General features: G+C 51.4%; 7 protein-coding genes across 7 annotated transcripts; 5 read left to right on the top strand and 2 right to left on the bottom strand.

Annotated features, from left to right (window-relative positions):
* Positions 1-392: 392 nt before the first annotated feature.
* On the bottom strand, positions 393-3669 carry PPTG_10139 (hypothetical protein). Its single transcript, XM_008905421.1, has one exon. The coding sequence runs from the start codon at positions 3496-3498 to the stop codon at positions 511-513; it is 2988 nt and encodes a 995-aa protein (XP_008903669.1). The 5' UTR covers positions 3499-3669; the 3' UTR covers positions 393-510.
* Positions 3670-5506: 1837 nt separating this feature from the next.
* Positions 5507-7919, top strand: PPTG_10140 (hypothetical protein). Its single transcript, XM_008905422.1, has one exon. It carries the CDS (start codon positions 5564-5566, stop codon positions 7835-7837), a length of 2274 nt encoding a protein of 757 aa, XP_008903670.1. The 5' UTR covers positions 5507-5563; the 3' UTR covers positions 7838-7919.
* A 1-nt stretch (position 7920) lies between these two features.
* On the top strand, positions 7921-10471 carry PPTG_10141 (hypothetical protein). Its single transcript, XM_008905423.1, has one exon. The coding sequence runs from the start codon at positions 7928-7930 to the stop codon at positions 9890-9892; it is 1965 nt and encodes a 654-aa protein (XP_008903671.1). The 5' UTR covers positions 7921-7927; the 3' UTR covers positions 9893-10471.
* A 27-nt stretch (positions 10472-10498) lies between these two features.
* PPTG_10142 (hypothetical protein) lies at positions 10499-14072 on the top strand (the record flags this gene model as incomplete). The annotated part of the gene is made up of 9 exons (XM_008905424.1): positions 10499-10828; positions 10891-11341; positions 11403-11947; positions 12026-12262; positions 12328-12404; positions 12472-13024; positions 13083-13256; positions 13334-13408; positions 13473-14072. 9 exons carry the CDS (start codon positions 10499-10501, stop codon positions 14013-14015), a joined length of 2985 nt encoding a protein of 994 aa, XP_008903672.1. The 3' UTR covers positions 14016-14072.
* On the bottom strand, positions 13348-17162 carry PPTG_10143 (hypothetical protein). The gene has a single exon (XM_008905425.1). It carries the CDS (start codon positions 17122-17124, stop codon positions 14080-14082), a length of 3045 nt encoding a protein of 1014 aa, XP_008903673.1. The 5' UTR covers positions 17125-17162; the 3' UTR covers positions 13348-14079.
* Positions 17163-17557: 395 nt separating this feature from the next.
* Positions 17558-18462, top strand: PPTG_10144 (hypothetical protein). Its single transcript, XM_008905426.1, has one exon. The coding sequence runs from the start codon at positions 17600-17602 to the stop codon at positions 18320-18322; it is 723 nt and encodes a 240-aa protein (XP_008903674.1). The 5' UTR covers positions 17558-17599; the 3' UTR covers positions 18323-18462.
* A 253-nt stretch (positions 18463-18715) lies between these two features.
* PPTG_10145 (hypothetical protein) lies at positions 18716-19772 on the top strand (the record flags this gene model as incomplete). Its single annotated transcript, XM_008905427.1, has 1 exon — positions 18716-19772. One exon carries the CDS (start codon positions 18716-18718, stop codon positions 19703-19705), a length of 990 nt encoding a protein of 329 aa, XP_008903675.1. The 3' UTR covers positions 19706-19772.
* Positions 19773-20048: the final 276 nt, after the last annotated feature.

The following is a 20048-nucleotide window of genomic DNA, read 5'->3' on the forward strand; positions in this document are numbered from 1 at the left end:
CAGAAGTACCATGGCCTGCTTTAACGACTCCCAGGCCAGGCCTGGGAGTCGTTAAAGCTACCCCCGATTTTCGTATTGCCACCCCTTTGTACCAAAATTACTCCAGCTACTGCGTCTTGGCGGTGGGCTCCTCCTCCTGCTACAGCCTCTGCTCGACGGTCACCTCCTGCTACTGCCTCTGCTTGGCGGCAGACTCCTCCTGCTACTGCCTCTGCTTGGCGGCGGGCCGCTCTTCCTCCTTGTCGACAGTCTTACGTGCTGCTTCGTGGCTTGTGCTTGAATGATGGCACAAGCTCTGACAGAAATGAAAGGCAGACAGAAATGGAGCACCATAATTTTGGTACAAAGGGGTGGCAATACGAAAATCGGGGGTAGCTTTAACGACTCCCCCATGGAATCTAAGTATCCGTAATACTATTTATCTCGAACTTCACAAATTTATTCTACGCATGAACGTATATCGCACGGTTTATCCGTGTTGATGGCAAGCAACTTGCGGATGGTTTGTGTTCAGCTTTGCGTCACGGACTGAGTAGCGTCGGTGGGTGCTGACGCGACAGTAGGAGCATCGGTCACGGCACCTTCAGGTACGACCACACCTGGAGTATACGATGTCCAGCCGGGCGGAATGGACGTCCAACCAGGCGGGATCGATGTCCAACCAGGGGGAATGGATGTCCAACCAGGCGGGATAGACGTCCAACCGGGGTAATGACTGCCGGTACTCGAGTCTGGTGCCGCTTTAGCTGGACTAGGCGGAAGTGTCGATGCCGGGGTGGAGATTGTGCTACTTGGCGCTGTCGCTGATGGGGCTGGAGTAGCAGGCGTATCTGTAATATCATTCTGGGTGGTGGGAGGCATCGTTGCGACCTCAGGTGCTGATGTCGTAGCAACTGGAGCCTTCGTGGCACTAGTGGAAGGAGCAGCAGTGACCGTCGGTGTAGCTGTCGTCGGTGTAGCTGCGGGAGGGGTAGTTGTAGTGACGGAAGGAACCGCAGTTGCGGTGCTCGGAGTCGCAGTAGTGACCGTAGGAGCCGCCGTGGTTGTACTCGGTGCCACCGTCACCACCTTCGTCGAGCTGCCACCTGAAGCGAACCCTCCACGAGATGCTGCGTTGTACAAAGCCCACGAACGGGTGAGACCGTCATCCATGGTTGCCGTTGCCAACTTCGTCAACGCATCAGCTTGGTTGATGACAGCCTGGTTCACAAGCAACAGCGATAACCACGCGTTGGTAGTGTCGCCGCCCGTGACGATCGCTTCTTTTGACAGAATATCATCCCATTCTTCCTTGACGAACGTCACCGTACGAGCCAAACCGTTGATAGGTGACACCGGGATCATTTGAATGCCGTGGATACAGTATTTCTCGGGGCCGAACCACGTTGCGTAGTCTGCCTTGTTGTCGAAGAAGATGCCCGTGACGTGGTTGGGCACGAATTGAGGTGGGTGGATCGTGTTGTCCGATGTCATAAGGAAGTAGGTCCGCACAGTTCGAGCGTTAAGGCGCAGCATGAGACTGCCCAGATCTTCTACAGCCTTGTTACCTGATACCTGACCCCATAGTTTCATGCCATAGAAGAAGTTCACGTCCTCCGACGTGCTCTCCTCGTCCTTACCATCAGCCATCGGGGTCACACCGTGCGAGTACGAATGACCCAAATACCACGAGAAATGGCGAAACTTAGGGAAATACTGGTCGTCTGAGCTCGGGTTGACAACGTCACGGAGCAGTGTCCATACCATTGTCTCTAATTGCGCCATACCCGGCCACGACGGATCCAGTTTCTTCAGAATGGCGGACGCCGTCACCCAGTAGCCATAATGATAGTGGTGGTCATTGTAAACTCCGTTGCCGAACTCCACATTGACGTCGTTGGCGGTGAAAATCTGGCTCGTCACGATACCTTTGTATGATGTTTCATACACCAGCGGCACGCTCATGGTGTTATTCACGAAAGGCCCGACTAGCGCCTCCAGTTTGGATAAACAAGTTCTCAACAATGTGGTATCATCGCCAACAACAGAGCTATCGGCAGCCATCAAGCACAGCGAGGCATATTTCTGGTACGCCTTGCCGTTGTAGTACCAGCTACCAGTGTCCAAGCTCCAGTCACTATTGATGTCGCTCTGTAGCGTGGGCAGAAGGTTAACCTGAGAAACCACATCGGCTGACGGTTTATTTGACGGATAGAAGTCCACTTCCTCATCCGCTTCATCCTCTGTCAACAACCAGCTCCCAGATGTCGTCACTTGAGCCACCATATCACCACGAGTGCTCGAGTGCAGTACGATGGCACCCTTGCTCTGAGTCGTTGTCGCCCCATTCATAACTTCCACTTGATGCGGTAGCGCGAAATGCAACAGGCCCGTACTATCACAACTACTGCCCTCAGTCTCCCAATCCAGCGAGTAACTTGTTCGGGACTGCACCGACACGTCGCCACCACGGACAACACACGACGCGTAGTCGTCATACACCCCCTCATCACCAGTCTCGGGTAGAACCGCCACCCGAACCGTCCCTGTGTAAACCGCATTGCTCACCAAAGCCGATCCCGTAATGTGGAACGAAGCGCTCGTGTCACTCGCAAATACCACCCACGTCTGCTGATTCGCAAGCTGCACCACGTACTTGCCTGGCGTCGAGCTATCTTTTAGCGTCATGGCGTATTCGGACTCGATACGGGGCGTCAAACCGGCGTAAGTTGCTGACACGAACGCCATACCGTGCACCAGCGCCGAGTCCATGCAGTCTGTGCTGCCAGACACACACGTCCGAACGGAAACACCCAGTTCACTGAATGAGTACACCTCGTAGTCCGGTTTCGTCGACCCAAATTCATTCGCCGACAGTGTCACGTCGTTGTGGAACTCGTGCAGGTAGTATCTGACGACGCCATTCTCCTCACCAGCCATTTGACGGTAAGTGTACGAGTAGCATGCTTGTATTCCGAACGGTGCTTCCTTGGGTAGCTTGAGCGCGTACGGGTTGGACCACGCGGGGTTTGCGACGGTGTCAATGTCTTCTGTGGTAGTATGGATGAGATTCCCCCACCATTTGTTGGTGGGTATCGGTTTGGTGAGAAGGTCGGAGTCAACGTTGATGATAGGAGCAAGCGCAGCGAGTCCGTCCTTGCGTTGGAAGAGCGCTTCGGACGGTGCATCGGTGGCGAATGGTGAAAAATAATCGCCCGTCGACGTTGACTCTTGTACCTGGTTTGCTGCATGCACCGTTCCTTCCTTGTAGTACCCGCTTGTTAGCGAGCCTCCGAATTCCGCGGAGACCTGTCTGACTAAGGTAGTTGCTACTGCCACTCGAAACCATGCTCCAGGCTTCATTGGTGTGCGCACAGCTTGTTTATTGTGCTTGACCGACATTATGCTGGTGCCAGTGCACGTTAGAGAGTGAAAGTGGGAATGCTGTTTCGGATTGGAATTTGTGCAAAAACCTGAGTGAAGTCGTGCGACCGGCGAACGCCACATTAACTCTGTCATTGTTCATCGTGATGGAACAGTGTGCAGTGGATGCTCCTGCCTTTCAACGAACTGGGTGGGCAGAACAAGCTCGACGGAGCGGAAACAAGCTTCAACTGACGGCGGAGACTTAGTTACTGACAGCTGTTGTGGACGCAGCCTGCAAGTCCTGATCGCAGTTCTCGGGATCCCGCTGCCTTCCATCTGGGTGGCTACAGGATCCTGCAATGCAGGCCCTGCAGTGTGCGGAATATTTAACGTCGCAATTTTTTACGCTTGGCTAACAAGTGAGAGCACCACACTCGCGTTTTTTAGGTTTCGCATCAGGTTGCCAGTGGCAACTTGCCACACAGTTCATCTTGACGAACAGCGAGAGCACGATAAGGAAGTAGTGTATGCAGACCGCGTAAGTCCCATCGCTTGCTTGTGTGTCGGAACGATAAGCTGCCATCACACAATTACCAGTATCCTACATATAATAGGCAGACCGTTTCTTTTTACTGCAGTATCGTCGTTTTGTCTTATCTTTGGGCTTGGCTCACATTTGGGATCGCAATACATGTACAACAACAACGCAGCACCCTAGCCTACACTCACAGAGCATCGGCATGCTGTGTGCTTGCGCAGAGCTAATAATATTAACGGGTAAGAAATACAGCAATATCAGTCGATATTATCGGATGCACCGCTCAAGTTGAGCGGCGCCAACAACTCCTCATTTGATACAGTACCAAATTTTTGTGGAGTCATCTGATCCGGGAAGCTTGAGGCAAAATCGACCAGTGCAATACAGCAGCTGTCCTGAACCGAATGTGAACGTCTTCACCGAGAATTTCTCCGAGAGAAAACAGGATGGCATCGGGGGCGCAAGGCTTCACCAAAATTGCAAACACATAACTTGCGTGCACCCTAAAAATCTACCCAAGCATTTAATTGCATGTTTAGGATAAGTGTACTGACGATCCCCTCGGTAGTAATCCCTAGACTTGGAATACACCCTCAACAGCAATATATCAGCGGTTCCCGTTGACCAGTTGCTTACAAACCCAAGATATTATTCCGTCTCACCCCTCCATTTGAAGTCAAATATTTCTATTCTGGGGTTCTTAACTATGGGAACAGTCATAACTGCACAAGAGCATTATTGCTACCACGTCCGATCCGAATATTGAACCGATGAAGCCTATCCTTTTGACCACTTTGGACGTGACTCGAGCTTTACGATCACGAAGAAGAGTTCTGTTAATTGCCTCATCCGTGGCAGTGACACCGCTCTCTTTACACAAGGAGACCCAACTGGCAAGGAACTTGTCGAGTTTAGGATGCACCGCGCGCCGCAATTTTGTGACCAACTGCGAGACCGGAGGTGACTCCAGCGCTTTCCAGCGCATTAATAGCTACCACGCCATTGCTTGTGATGAAACCAGAGGAAGATCGTAGATTATGAGCCCATGAACCTAGCTCTGTTTGGGACAAATTATTATAGGAATGTGAGCATGGTGCTACTGTAGCATGTACAGCAGTTGTTGAGTGTTGGTGAGTGTGAGGACGAACTGGCTGGGCTAGAGAGGAGGGTATCTTGATGTGGTGAGGCAAAAGTGGAAATAGGAGAGCAAAACAGGGTGAAACGCCAGTAACGAGCTACATCAATCGTCTCCATGAGTAAATGCTGTGCACTGTTCTGTAGTGGTGGCTAAGAGATCAAGCCTAGTCCATTCACCGGGCGATGTCGACAGATAAACATCGCCAAGCTGGCAAGGCTAGCAATAAAAGGACATAAGTTACAAAACCACCACGGCCAACAGAGCGGCCGCTGAGACCACTTACACATCTAGCCTGGGATCAATAGCAAAGTTTTGGTTTGCCTGGAAGCGCCAGCCTCCTTCGTAGCGTTCCGAGACCTACTACATCTTCCAAGCTAAAGATACTTGGATCCATTTTTGTGGTACTTCATGGGTAGGAATACCCTTATACAGGAATAAATTGGTGCTCCCGGCGCTATGACTGCTGAGGGGATTATATCTTCTCTGATTTAGGAACGAATCATGTCCTGGAATCAAAACTGCGATCCACTTCCACGGCAAGAATGCTCAAGCTATTGCTGGTGGCGTCTAGCATTATCTACACGTCAACTACCACCACCAACCATCACATAGAGCAGTCCGCTGGCGTTACCAGCGAAGCAGCGCAAGGTATACAAGCCACATACCTTGCTCCATTTGCCACCAATGCACCGTCCGAAGCGCTCTTCCAACGCAAGGACGGACTCGCTGCGCTTGCTCCTATCATCAACGTTGACTCCGACCTTCTCACCAAACCGATACCCACCAACAAATGGTGGGGGAATCTCATCCATACTACCACAGAAGACATTGACACCGTCGCAAACCCCGCGTGGTCCAACCCGTACGCGCTCAAGCTACCCAAGGAAGCACCGTTCGGAATACAAGCATGCTACTCGTACACTTACCGTCAAATGGCTGGTGAGGAGAATGGCGTCGTCAGATACTACCTGCACGAGTTCCACAACGACGTGACACTGTCGGCGAATGAATTTGGGTCGACGAAACCGGACTACGAGGTGTACTCATTCAGTGAACTGGGTGTTTCCGTTCGGACGTGTGTGTCTGGCAGCACAGACTGCATGGACTCGGCGCTGGTGCACGGTATGGCGTTCGTGTCAGCAACTTACGCCGGTTTGACGCCCCGTATCGAGTCCGAATACGCCATGACGCTAAAAGATAGCTCGACGCCAGGCAAGTACGTGGTGCAGCTTGCGAATCAGCAGACGTGGGTGGTATTTGCGAGTGACACGAGCGCTTCGTTCCACATTACGGGATCGGCTTTGGTGAGCAATGCGGTTTACACAGGGACGGTTCGGGTGGCGGTTCTACCCGAGACTGGTGATGAGGGGGTGTATGACGACTACGCGTCGTGTGTTGTCCGTGGTGGCGACGTGTCGGTGCAGTCCCGAACAAGTTACTCGCTGGATTGGGAGACTGAGGGCAGTAGTTGTGATAGTACGGGCCTGTTGCATTTCGCGCTACCGCATCAAGTGGAAGTTATGAATGGGGCGACAACGACTCAGAGCAAGGGTGCCATCGTACTGCACTCGAGCACTCGTGGTGATATGGTGGCTCAAGTGACGACATCTGGGAGCTGGTTGTTGACAGAGGATGAAGCGGATGAGGAAGTGGACTTCTATCCGTCAAATAAACCGTCAGCCGATGTGGTTTCTCAGGTTAACCTTCTGCCCACGCTACAGAGCGACATCAATAGTGACTGGAGCTTGGACACTGGTAGCTGGTACTACAACGGCAAGGCGTACCAGAAATATGCCTCGCTGTGCTTGATGGCTGCCGATAGCTCTGTTGTTGGCGATGATACCACATTGTTGAGAACTTGTTTATCCAAACTGGAGGCGCTAGTCGGGCCTTTCGTGAATAACACCATGAGCGTGCCGCTGGTGTATGAAACATCATACAAAGGTATCGTGACGAGCCAGATTTTCACCGCCAACGACGTCAATGTGGAGTTCGGCAACGGAGTTTACAATGACCACCACTATCATTATGGCTACTGGGTGACGGCGTCCGCCATTCTGAAGAAACTGGATCCGTCGTGGCCGGGTATGGCGCAATTAGAGACAATGGTATGGACACTGCTCCGTGACGTTGTCAACCCGAGCTCAGACGACCAGTATTTCCCTAAGTTTCGCCATTTCTCGTGGTATTTGGGTCATTCGTACTCGCACGGTGTGACCCCGATGGCTGATGGTAAGGACGAGGAGAGCACGTCGGAGGACGTGAACTTCTTCTATGGCATGAAACTATGGGGTCAGGTATCAGGTAACAAGGCTGTAGAAGATCTGGGCAGTCTCATGCTGCGCCTTAACGCTCGAACTGTGCGGACCTACTTCCTTATGACATCGGACAACACGATCCACCCACCTCAATTCGTGCCCAACCACGTCACGGGCATCTTCTTCGACAACAAGGCAGACTACGCAACGTGGTTCGGCCCCGAGAAATACTGTATCCACGGCATTCAAATGATCCCGGTGTCACCTATCAACGGTTTGGCTCGTACGGTGACGTTCGTCAAGGAAGAATGGGATGATATTCTGTCAAAAGAAGCGATCGTCACGGGCGGCGACACTACCAACGCGTGGTTATCGCTGTTGCTTGTGAACCAGGCTGTCATCAACCAAGCTGATGCGTTGACGAAGTTGGCAACGGCAACCATGGATGACGGTCTCACCCGTTCGTGGGCTTTGTACAACGCGGCATCTCCTCAACCCACAATGTACGTGGAAGCTGAAATAGGTGCAGGAGGCGAGATTAGCGTCACTCCGCGCTAGGACTTATCAATCAGGTCAACTTCAACGATAAGTTAGAAAAGTAGCTTTCTGAAAATAATAGAACTAGTTTCAGCCAATAAGATCTCTGACATGTCCAAAATCTCAAACTGCCAGAACTCCGAGCCAACGATGGGGAAGCGCGGGAGCAAGTCGCGCCGGTCTGGGTCTGCTGTGGACCAGTTGCAGGCTGCACTGACGCGCTCGTTGAAGGAGAGCGTAGCGGAGACAGTGAGCTCCGTCTGTGAGAGCTTTCAGCACGCGGTGGAGGCGCAGACGACGTCGACAGCGTCCACCGAAGAAAGTGGAGGATATGATCAGTACTACAACACATGCCGCCGCCTGGTGGACTACATCAAGCAGCACATGGAGGCGTCTCCGGGCTTTGAAGATCAGATGGATCGCATCATCCTGGCCTGCCACAGCGGCGCCACGGAGCGCGTGCTCAACTCTGTGGTGACCAAGGAGCTGTGGATTCGTCGACGCGGAGACGCCCCGCCTACGCAGCGCGAGACACGCAGCAGCAGCAGCAGCGGCCGCTCGATGCCTAAGAAGAAGGTGAAGAGGGCGGCTTCTATTGCCAGGATGTCTACCCGAGCGTCCACTGAATCTCCCGCCATGCACACAAGAAGTGCGTCGGGTAGTAAGAGGTCCACGAGAGGCAGTTCTCTCGATGCGCAACCAGTGAAGAGACCGCGCAGAGCAGCGAGAAAGGTGATTCAGGAAAGTTCGGATGAGGAAAAGGAAGAAGAAGAGGAAGAGGAGGAGCCAGTGGCGCGTAAGAGTAAGAAGCAGCAGCAAGAGGAGGAGGAAGATGATGACGCGCTGTTGTCATTCAAAGACGCTATTGGCGAGCTGTGCTATCCGGACCGACGCACTCCCTCTGAGACCAAATTCTTTAAGGAACGCCTGCGCAAGTCGATCCAGTTCGTGGATGCTCTTCTGTGTAATCCCCCGCCTGGCAAAGTGTGCGGACGTGGGTGCAAGAAGATCCGCGCGCAGATGTGTAGCAGCTCGACGCCCTGCAAGAACAAGATGTGTCGTATCTGGCACGACGTGGAGGCGCACACGGACCGCTGCCAGAACCAACAGTGCGAGTTTAAGAACCGGATTCTGCTTCGAGAGACGATGCACAAGTTGGAGATAAAGGAGCAGCAGATCGCGGAGACCAAGGCGAAGCTGGAACGCAAGCAAAACCAACTGAAACAAGCTGACGACGACGATAAAGAAGCCCTGGAGAACAATATTGCCAAATTGGAACAAAATCTTGAAGAGTGTGGCAGCGAGCTTGGAGTTCTGGAGGCGACCAAGAAAACTTTCTGGGTATCTTTGAATGAAATTGGGATCCAAGCGAGCGATGACGTTACCGATAACTTCCCTGACTTTGCAACGCACTATGAGGAGAAGAAGGCGCCGCGCAAGGCTCGAAAGGCCGTGTCCGTTGCCTCTACTCACCTTTCGTCCGCATCGAGTCGAAGCTCGCGTGCTGCTGCTCGACCAGGCAGTGTTGGCCCACATGGGGGCGATGATGAGGATGATGATGAAGCTGACGACGCTGATGAGAGTGTTAGTGATCACACAGCGCGCAGAAGCTCGTCAAGCGGACGTCGCAGCCCCGCACCACACCATGAGAGCGACGAGGAGACTAAGGGTGGTGTGGAAGAAACGAAGCACGATGACACCTATCTCCCTGCTCCGAGCGATTTCCCTCAACTAGATGAGCCGCCACTTCCGCCTGCTGGACCTCCTCCATTCCGACAAAACCCTGAATTGGACCGGGAGTATTCTGTGCATGCTTCAGGCTACTCTATTCACCCTCCGGCTGACGATCTCGAGGCTCCAGCAGTCGCTACGAGCATTGAAACAACGAAGGAAATTGAGCCTCCTAGTGAACATGGGCTTACTGAGGAGCAGCTGGCTGATATGCAGCGAGAGAGCGACGAGATTTCAGGCATCATAGCGGGCATGACAGCCAACCCTCCTCCATTGCCGCCTTCTGTGGAACTCATCAACACGACTGGGTTTACCATTCGCGGCAACCAGCCACAGAACCCGTAAGCGACCCGTCAAGAACTCCGTCTGTCGTCGCAGACTCATCACTAGGCTTACTGGTCCTGCATGAGGCAGCCACAAGCTCAGGTTTGCAAGCGTCCAAGTTTTGTTTTGCATTGCAAGAGAGCGGCAATGTCGTGGAAATGGGTGGAGAAGAAATCAACAGCTGAAGTATCGACAGCTCTCTCAGCAATGAATGATACTTTGTGTATCAAATTGATAACTCAGTGTGCGTGAGTGCCTCTGATAATCGGAATCCGATTTCCCATTTACTGACTGTTATGACGAGCGTTTTGGAGTTTTTTTGTAACGCAGTAGTCGACAAATTTGAGGGCTTATTATTAGAGATGTTGCTTCTCGTTTTTACTGTGACCAGGCATTTATCACAGGAAGAGGGGTGGAGTCTTGACAATGGCAGGGATCGAGAGGGATGGATCATCACATCGAGTTAACCTTGCGCGAATCGGTGAAGATGGCAATAAGCTGGATGCTGGAGCCTTAGGTTTCGAAGAAGATTATCCGTCAAAACTTATTGATCCGCTTGTAGGAATGCACAAAGATCTTGATGACGGAGTCTTATCGAAGGATCTACCTCTGCGGTTGCAGCTGGAAATGCTACGTGGGAAGCTCTCGCGACGCAACCAGGTACTGGAAGTTATCCGACGTGCGTACTACCGAGACGTGCTTGTTATCAAGGAAGAGCTGCGGCAAAATGGCGGAAAATTAAATCACGTGGGATCGTCAGCATCAATACCAAAGCTGCAGCGTCTACCGTCTAGTCAAGTGATAGCAGGAGCATCCGTGTCCATCGACGGCGGACTTTCTAGCGTTCCATCGGTGGATCTACGAGAGGTCCTGCCTCTGTTTGCACCCAGTGAAACCGTGTTGCAAATACATCCCTGTGAGACCTGCGGCGGCCACTTAGAGCTTGTTCATGGCGAGGTACGTGATCTGACAGAGCTTACTTATGGTTGATAATTATTAAGATTGATTTGTTTGAACAGAGCAAGGAGCTTAAAGCTGCTCGACAAGAAATGGCTCGAGCAGTGAAAGGAGAACAACAAATGCGGGCTGTGGTGCAGCGCTTGCGCTCGGAGGCGAAACAAATGGAGGAAGTTAACGATGCATTGCAACAGCGGGTGAAGGCGTTGATGAAGGAGAATGCATACACTCTGGAGCAGTTGCAGGCTGGACGAAAGACAGAGCGAGAACAAAAAGTTATCATTGCAGGCATGCGCTCCAAGCTCCAGCTCGTTCAAGCTACGCAAGACGAAATCGATCGCCTCACAAACGAGTGCAAAGACATCAAGCAGCAACTCATTCGCTCGAATCACGATCGTGATATCTTCTCCGCCTCTAACAACCACTTGAAGGAAGAACTTGCTCAAGTAACCAAAGCTCTGCACGTCGTCAAGGTCGAGAAAGCTCAAATCGAATCCGACTTTGGCACAAACTGTACGTCTACATGTACACTATTCCGCGCCAACGACTCCAGTATGACTAATTGTTGTGTCAGACTACCGATTACAGGAAGAAATCAAAAAGTCGAGACAGCTGAGTGAGGATCTCGCAGCACGCGACGCGCAGCTCAAAGAAAAGATCGGTATTTGTGCGGAGCAGCAGCAATCTTTGACATCATTAAAAGAAGAATTGGTGTCGACGTTGCAGCGCTTTGAACAGACCAAGCGGCATCTGGAAGATCAACTTATTGAAGAAGAGCGTGTAAGAGAGGAGATGCAAGAGCAGAACCTGGAATTTCGACGTCTCAACAAGAAATTAGTGCGAGACTTGGAGAACATTCAACAAAACCGCTCGATAGATATGGATTTTTCATCCATGATTGATGATCCAGAGGTGTCCGATAGACCGGAAAGCACCAGCTCCAACAAGGGCCGCTCGCAGAGACAACAAGCGGCAAGCCAGGCAATGCGGAACAACATACGAAAGAAGATAGAGGATCTTCAATACCAACTGGAGTGGGCTTCGATGCGCGAGAACGATCTAGCCGGCCGGTTAGCACGTAACACTGGCGGCACCAGTAAGGTCCCTGCTCTGAAGCGGGTGCTCAGTAGGATGCCGAGCAGAACTGTCATTACTCGCCAGTCGAATTCCGATCTTGAGGTGGCTCGAATCCCAGAGGCAACCACGCCTCAAGATAATACACAAAAACCAAACGAAGGTGAGACTCGCCGGCCAAATCGAAAAACTGCAGTCAGTGCACCCGTTGAGCCTGTGTTGAAGGAAGAGGACGAATTGGAGGATGTGTTAGCAGTCAACGAGCAGAACTTTGAGGCATACCACATGGAAATCGCGCGTATGCTGGCGGAGGTGAAAGAAGGTAAAGACAACATTGCCAAACAGCAAAGAGTGATCACGGTACGTTGCAGTCGGTCATTTTCTACTGTAAAATATTTTTATGCCACTTTTCTTCCATTAAACAGGAGCTGGAACGAAAAAATCTCGGACTGACCGATCGCCTTGAAGAGTCCAAGCTGTCTATTGAAGCGCTAACTGGCAGGTGCGGATGTAATAGCTAATCCGAGTTTATACAAAGCGCTAACCTCGAAAAATCGTGCCATTGGTAGTGTGAATGCACTGAAGATGCGGTTGAACCAGGATAGTGCTGGTGCTGCAGAGATGATGGAGGCCATGATGCGCCAAGTCGAAGAGGGAAAGCGAGAACAGCAATATGAAGTTGAGAAAAGCACCATTTTGATGACCTTCTTGCGCGAAGTATCCGAGTCGGTACATGGGGTCAGCGATAACAAAGCACTCATTCTAGAGCTGGAACTAGATGCTGTACCAATTGATGATCCTAATGAAGTCGTGCGTGATGGTGAAGGAGGTATACAAATGATGGAGCTGCAGCGCAAAAAACGAGACTTGCGTCGAAAGGTGCTCATGGAGAAGGCTATGAAGAAGTTTGGGATCATGTGCCACAATCGAGCCGAGGTGGTCGGAGTTGAGATGCAAAAGATGAAAGCCACTTTCGAGCGTATGCGTGAAGATCTCGACCAAGCTGAGAACAAAATTGACTCGGATCAGCTTCATATTCGGACACTTGAGGCAGAAATCTCGAAACTCCGTCTTGTAGTCGACATGGAGAAGAACAGTTCAGGAAAATTGGAGAGATCACTGGTACGTACATCAATAGATTCGGTGATTTGACAAGGACTAACAGTTTTCGTGTCCCTAGAAACAAACAACGGAGGAGTTGAACGAGTACACGATCAAGTGTAAAGTACAGGGAGAGGAAATGACTGCCCTCAAGACGGAACATGGGAAGCTGGAGGACGATCACAAGCGACTCACACTCCAGTTGTTCGAGAAAACCAAGGCCTGGCAAAATGAGATCACTATTACTGACATGGTTTGTATTCTATCGCTCACGTACAGAAGTATTTTCTAACTAACATGCAAACTTCTATGGTTGTAATGTTCTCACAGTGTAAGAAGATTATTGAGAATTTAGAAGCTGATAACGGTGACATGAAGAAGGAGTGCCAATCTCTACAGCAAAAGGTTTGTACCTTTCGAGTTACATGTCGTGTTTGTTTAACTTATCCTAACAAACAACTTGCAACAGCTCGACGAGGTCGAGGAACAGGCTGAATTTCGTCGCCGTACAAATCGAAGCGTAGACGTATCGGCGATTCCTGAAACAACCGACTCAGAGGTTCAAACAGATCGGTGGAAACCGCAAGGATTGATTCTGCGGCAGCGCAATGGTCCCGATCGCATGCCGCAGCGGTTCCTTGGTAAGGCATCCGTCATGATTCATTGTCCAGAGTTGAGCCACCCTCGGTCCTCAGGGATGGATTCACCACCAATTTTGCAGAACCAAGAGCTTGGTGCTTTATCCAGTTTAGGTGGGAACTCGCCCCAAATTACCGACACAGATGAACATATGCGTGGACTGCTCGAGCTAAAAGTGTACCCGTCGCTTAAAGCTGGTGGGCGGCAGATCAAGACAAGTTACGCTAGTTCCCGTCCAAAGGCTCTATCACGGCTCTACCTGTCATCTGACGGAGTTTCTCAAAAGTACATTGCTCCGTCACCACGGCAGGGCCTGCGTGAAGAAACCCAGCAACGGATATCGTTCGATGGTAGGCCGGCAACAGTTCTTTGATAGGGTATTATAGACGCCACATTGTGTTGAAAAGAGTTTGAGACTTACATAGACAGACCGCATTTTAATGCTGCGGGATTGTTTTTTCGATGAAGCGCACACCTTCGACCTCGAGACGCGCTAGTGCTGGGCCGTAGATGTCAGGAGTCGTTGGAGTAAGCACGCCACAACCCTGAACTGCGTCCTGTAAGATCAACTGGACGCCGATGGCAGCACTCAAACCAACAGTCTTGGCCATGATAGTGTCACCTTTCTCAGAACCGTAGCCCACGAACGTCGACGTGCGTTTTTCCTTCTTGCCATCCTCGTACTCAATTCCGAATTCATGGTGCATGATAGCCATGTCGCGTTCTCCTGGCTGGTACGATAACTTGTCTTGCAACAAGGCACAGAAAGCGTCAAGTACGGACGAGGCTTTGACCACTGGAGTCGAGTTATCAAAGGCACCCAGCCACTCGAGGAAACCGTGAGCGTCTTGGCGAAGTCCTCGATATCCACCCAACTGAGTCAGGAGATCTGGCCAAGTGGATGGAATGGGTTTGGATGGGTCCATGTCAAAGAGGCCGAGCTTGCGTAGCTGGTACAGGATTTGACAGCAGCCACCGTAGCGCAGAGTGCCGCGATACAGAGAGTAAGCTTCTGGAATACCGTAGATATCGCCATAAGGAAGCGAATTACGATTCGGGATCTGCTCAATGTTGAACGCCGGCAAGAAATTCACGCGCTCGCTACTGTTGAGCAAATCTTCACCTGCCACGTTGATGATTTTGCCATCTTTGCGGTACTGGGCCGCATTCAATGCGGCAGTGAGCACACCACGCGGACTCCAGCTGAACTTGTAACCAATGGCATTATCCGCTGCCTCTGGCGCTGGCAGGCCGCCGCAGACAGACGAAAAGGACATGATCTTTCCAGAATGAGCCTTAACTTCATCAATGACCTTCATCGCACTCATATGATCCATACCTGGATCAAGTCCGATTTCACAGAGGATAGGAATACCAGCCTTCTTTGCCTTGTCGTCCAATTCCTTCATCTCTGGTGACACATAGCTAGCAGTCACCACAGGAGTGGCATGCTGAATGCAACGCTGAGCAATGGTCGTGTGCATGGTCGCCGGTAAGAGCGACACGACACAATCGGCTTCAGCGCAAAGCCTGTCGACACCATCAGCATCTTCAGATACGTTCATTACATGAGGTTTGATGTTTCGGCGAGAGATTTTGCGCATCATTTCCTTCACTTCACCCTCAATACCGGATACCACATGAACCTCGTTTCCTTGTTCACGGGACAGATACTCGACGAGCGGTGACGCCACCAATCCAGCGCCAAAGCATACAACCTTTCGCTTCTTCGGGCTTGAGACCGATACGTCAGCCATGGTATTGGCAGCAGCATCCTTTCTCACTATACCTCGCGTCTTGGAGTAGTTTGTGCCGCATAAATCGGGTAGTTCAGTGACCGTAGCCTTCGCTCCTGAAGTCAGCTCAGCTAGTGCGCGGATCTTCGTAATAATGTCATCCAGCGCTTCACGATCACTCATACTAATCTGCACAATGGCATTCGATATGGTGTTGTCGCCACTGTCTCCGACTCCAACGTTCGGACGTACTTCACAGTCGACAAGGTGGAAACCTCCGTCATGGTCTTCAATGAGGTTAAGCACCTGGTTAATGAGTCCTGTATCAAACAGGTGTCCTTCCAGTAGCACGCACGTACTCCCCGCAACCTCTTGTTGCGCATCCAAGAACTTGTACTGCTTGCTGCGCTCACGCTCGGCACGCATACGGTGAATATACTCGTATTTAGGCGCCAGAACACCATTGCTAGCAATACAAGCTCCACGCAGTTCAGCAGGGAGCTCTTTTTGCTCATGGAGAGGGACACCAGACGAAGAAACATTAGACAACGCCGTGACGTATCCGACCAAGCGGTCACCGAATTGCTGACTCGACTCGCCCGCCAGCTCGCTTGGTAAGATATCGACACCCATCATCATGATGCCATCGTCTCCTTCGAGGCCTCGACTGTCTCCGTCTTCGCGCATTTTATCTTCAGCGACGTCATACAGGGCAAACGGGCGTTCAATTTCAGTAGCACGCTCCAAAAACTCGACACTCCCGCCAATATCGCACGAAATGTCGGCAATTCCGAGCAGTTTGTGGTTCCCAGACGTGCGAAGCTCGCGGATCTGCTCTCGCGTGATTAACCTTGGGAAGCGGTCGTCCCAGTACATACAGTTGACAAGCATCGAAGTGTATGGCAGCACTTTTTCATGAAAAGCAGCTTCGTACTGGTGAGGATTTTGGTAGTAATGCGCTCGTGTAGTCTCACCCGTGAATCCGGGCTGAGGCTTGACAAAGTAGGACGGATCATCGATGACTGTGCCGTAGAGAATACGGTTGTTCTTCGGCAGTTTTGGCAGCTCTGATGGGTGCACCATCTCGTGCGGCATGAGCTTGAAGATCTCCTGTGCCCCTTTAGATACGTTGCCATTGCCCGTGAAGGCGAATGTCATTGGCGCCAGGTCACCCGGGAGGCCATCAGAACGAATCCTCCTGCCGGCAGCTTCCACGGCATCTTTCGCGTGCTCTAAGTCTGCGTACATGTAGGCAGACGCGACGTTCACGAAGGGAGAGGAGATACCCATATTAATGAGACGTTCTCCGAGACCTCGGAAACCCGCAATCATTCCCGCCCGACCGGCGTTGCCTCCGAAGGCGATGAGGCGCTTGCCACTCTCTTCCGTGATGCATTCATAGTCAATGAGTGTGACACGGCGCTGGAGTACGGCGTCTAGCAGCGCCATGTTCTCGGGCTGCGCCTTGATGGTGTGGCTGAAGAAGAGGTACGTCTTGTCCGCCAACAATGCCGGATCGGGCACCTGCTTGACACCCACGATGACGTTGGCTGGCGCCAGATCCTCGGACAACGTGGCCCCAGCGCGGACGTACTGCTCGTCCGAGAAGACGCGTGCTGTTGATGGCTGTACAAGCACCTGCACACCACGCGCCACTAGCTCCTTGACGTGTGCAGGCGTAAGCGGTGCGCGACGCTCCCATTTGTTGTACACCTCTCGTACGATACCAACACACTTGCCTGACATCTTCGGTTCACAAAGGTTCACTTGAGTCAGGCAGCGCAAATTTGGAAGTGCCTGCTGGTTGAAGACAAGATTCGGCTGTTGCAGAATGGACGCGGATTCGGAGTATAGTTAACAGAATGAAATAGGTACTCTTCATAATAAGTTTTAATTGAATAATATCATATACAACAGGATAAAGTAGATTTTATTTGACCTGAAAGCAATAAATTCCAATAAGTTATTTTACAGGCTATTTGTTTCAGGGGATTAGGCTCTATAATGGTGCAGGTTGAAGTTGGTTTCTGGCCGCCTTCGTAGACGAATGTCGCTGTAGACGAGAACGTGCATGGCGATCGTCTTCAACTGGCGTGGCTGAGCCTCGGCGGTATCATATCGTTTGGACGCCACGCGCTCTTGATGTGCAATACGCCGGGTTCAACTGTGCGAACGGCTGGCTATGACGCGTCGTTGGTCATGCATTTAAGCAGTTCCCAGCATGGACCGGTCTACCGCTGCGGCGCCGCGCTATTTCAGCTTCAAGGACTTCCTCACGGAGGCTGAGGCCGCTAGTTTCTTCGAGCTGCCTCATGCCGAGCAGGTGGCAAAAGTCACGCAGTACCTGGACTTCCTAGGCCAGCAACCAGACTCGTCGCAGTTCACGACGTCGTCCAAAGCCTCCGTCAGCTTCGCCAAGCTTCGAGATGACTACGACGCACCTGTCGAAGCAGACCAAGATGCCAGCTATGAACTAGATGCAGTACTATTGGAGCAACTGCTGGCAGGACAGACGCGCAGTGGATTTGGCGCCTTCGGCACCGAATCGGGCTTTTTGCCTCAAAAAAGACTGAGCTTGGCGGTCGCTCACGCCGTCGAGGAGATCGGTCACAAGTATATCGTCGAGCGCAACAAGCACGGGATTGTAAAGCCACCAGTGCTTAATAGTCGGAGTTTCTTTTTCTACTGGTGTCACGCCGAGAAGCAGAAGCTCATGGATATTCACGAGAAGCTAGTAGCAAGAGAGGTGCCTCCAAAGCGGAGGCATTTGTTTTGGCAACGCATCGCAATCATCGTTGATCGAGCCATGTGCGATGACTGTATCCAATTCGCGGAGTGCTTTGCACGATTTGAGACGGCATTTATCTGTATCCAAGACCCGGAGGTTGTACGAGTTTTCCCTCTATCCAGCAATCAGCAAGGTCGTCGTATCTCAACTACGTAGCATTCTCGAGCTGTCTACCATAGTTCGCATCTTCCACAAGATAACTACTTCTACATGCTTTTCACAGAGTGTGAGAAGCATGTAGATCATCTAGCACAACACAAAAAAAATATTACTTGTCACTCGAATTTCTTCGGGCAATATTAATAGCATGGTGCTAGGTGCTACCAGCCCAATCCTTTAGTATATTAAATACTAAGCAAAACTCTTTTTTTTTTTTTACTTTCGGACCAAAACGAAAGTGCATCAACACAAGCTGTTGATGCGGCAGTGCCAGATTGCCCCATCAACACGGTGTATTATGCTCCGGTAGCTTATATTAATAGACGTGTGCAGTTTTGAACTTTGCACTTTGCGTTTTGCAATCTAACCAACACCATTCAAGCAGTGACAATGACGTTTCCCAACAACTTCAACGCATACCAGTTCGAAAGCTATGGCCCGATGGACAAGACCCTTTCGATCCACTCTGACGTACCACAGATGCCTATTGGTTCCAACCAAGTGCGCATCAAGATGCACAGTGCTTCCGTGAATCCCGTCGACTACATGATCTTGGAATTCGCAGGAGAGGCATTTTTGAAGCGATCTCCATCGGCGGACAAGCCATTTACGATCGGCATGGATGGCGCTGGAGAAGTTGTGGAGGCTGGTAGCGATGTTCAAAACCTGAAGGTGGGCGATGCTGTCTACACGATGCTGCCATTCACAAGCTTCGGAACGCTCGCCGAGTATGCGGTTGTCAGCGAGGAATTCGTTGCGAGGAAACCGAGCAACCTGAACTTCGACGAGGCAGCGGCCGTGCCTCTCGTAGCGCAGACCGCCTACCAGGGTGTATTTGAGCACGCCAAACTGCAGAAGGACGAGACTGTGCTTATCTTTGGAGGCAGTAGCTCCGTTGGTATGTACGCTGTGCAGTTAGCGCACGCCATCGGCGCCCGTGTGATCACTACGGCCAGCGCCGGCAAAGCTGATTTCTTAAAATCTCTTGGTGCCAACCAGGTCATTGACTACAGGACGGAGAAGTGGCAAGACGTGGTGGAGCCACACTCTGTTGACGCTGTCTACAACTGCGGCATGGAGAACGCTGCATGGAACGAAGGTGCTCAGAATGTGCTGAAGAAGAACACTGGCCGCTTCGTCACGATCCTTCCGATGGCCCAGCCCGTGAAGGAGCCCGAGTTTGGGGCAAAGCTCGTTGGCCACGTTCACGTGGAACCCTCGGCTGAAACGCTGCGCGAAATCACCAAGTACATTGAGAGCGGCAAGGTGAAGCCTATCATCGACACGGTCTATCCGTTCGAGAAGGCGCTAGAAGCTTATGCGAAACTCAAATCTCGTCATGCTCTGGGCAAATTGGTGATCAAAGTTCTCCGGCGTTAACAGAGTGACTGCGTAGTTAGCTTACTGCAATTGAGGCCTGTTGTCTGCAGCTTGTAGTGCATCCGTGATGCTGCCTGTTGACTGCAGCTTGTATCAGTAGTGCAGTGGTCGGGTAGTGATACTGAAGTAATAGCAGACGCCCATTTTTTTCGACTAATGTATTTAGTGCAGTTTTTACCTGTTAAAACATGGTGTAATTGTAACGAGGCGGGACTATTTTTCTTGGAACCCGCATCTTGGTTTCAGTATGCTTCTAATATAAAATCCCATACCGGCCATTTGCAACCGAGGTTGTATTGTTGGCGAGCGACGATCATTGATTGGCTGATGCCATGGTGTCAGC

The sequence above is a fragment of the Phytophthora parasitica genome (genome assembly GCF_000247585.1).
Source record: "Phytophthora parasitica INRA-310 unplaced genomic scaffold supercont2.20, whole genome shotgun sequence".
In the NCBI taxonomy this organism is placed as follows: domain Eukaryota; phylum Oomycota; class Peronosporomycetes; order Peronosporales; family Peronosporaceae; genus Phytophthora; species Phytophthora nicotianae.

Coding starts and splice junctions, on each gene's coding strand:
- PPTG_10139 (XM_008905421.1), bottom strand. CDS start 3,498: ATGACAGAGTTAATGTGGCGTTCGCCGGTCGCACGACTTCACTCAGGT.
- PPTG_10140 (XM_008905422.1), top strand. CDS start 5,564: ATGCTCAAGCTATTGCTGGTGGCGTCTAGCATTATCTACACGTCAACT.
- PPTG_10141 (XM_008905423.1), top strand. CDS start 7,928: ATGTCCAAAATCTCAAACTGCCAGAACTCCGAGCCAACGATGGGGAAG.
- PPTG_10143 (XM_008905425.1), bottom strand. CDS start 17,124: ATGTCAGGCAAGTGTGTTGGTATCGTACGAGAGGTGTACAACAAATGG.
- PPTG_10144 (XM_008905426.1), top strand. CDS start 17,600: ATGGACCGGTCTACCGCTGCGGCGCCGCGCTATTTCAGCTTCAAGGAC.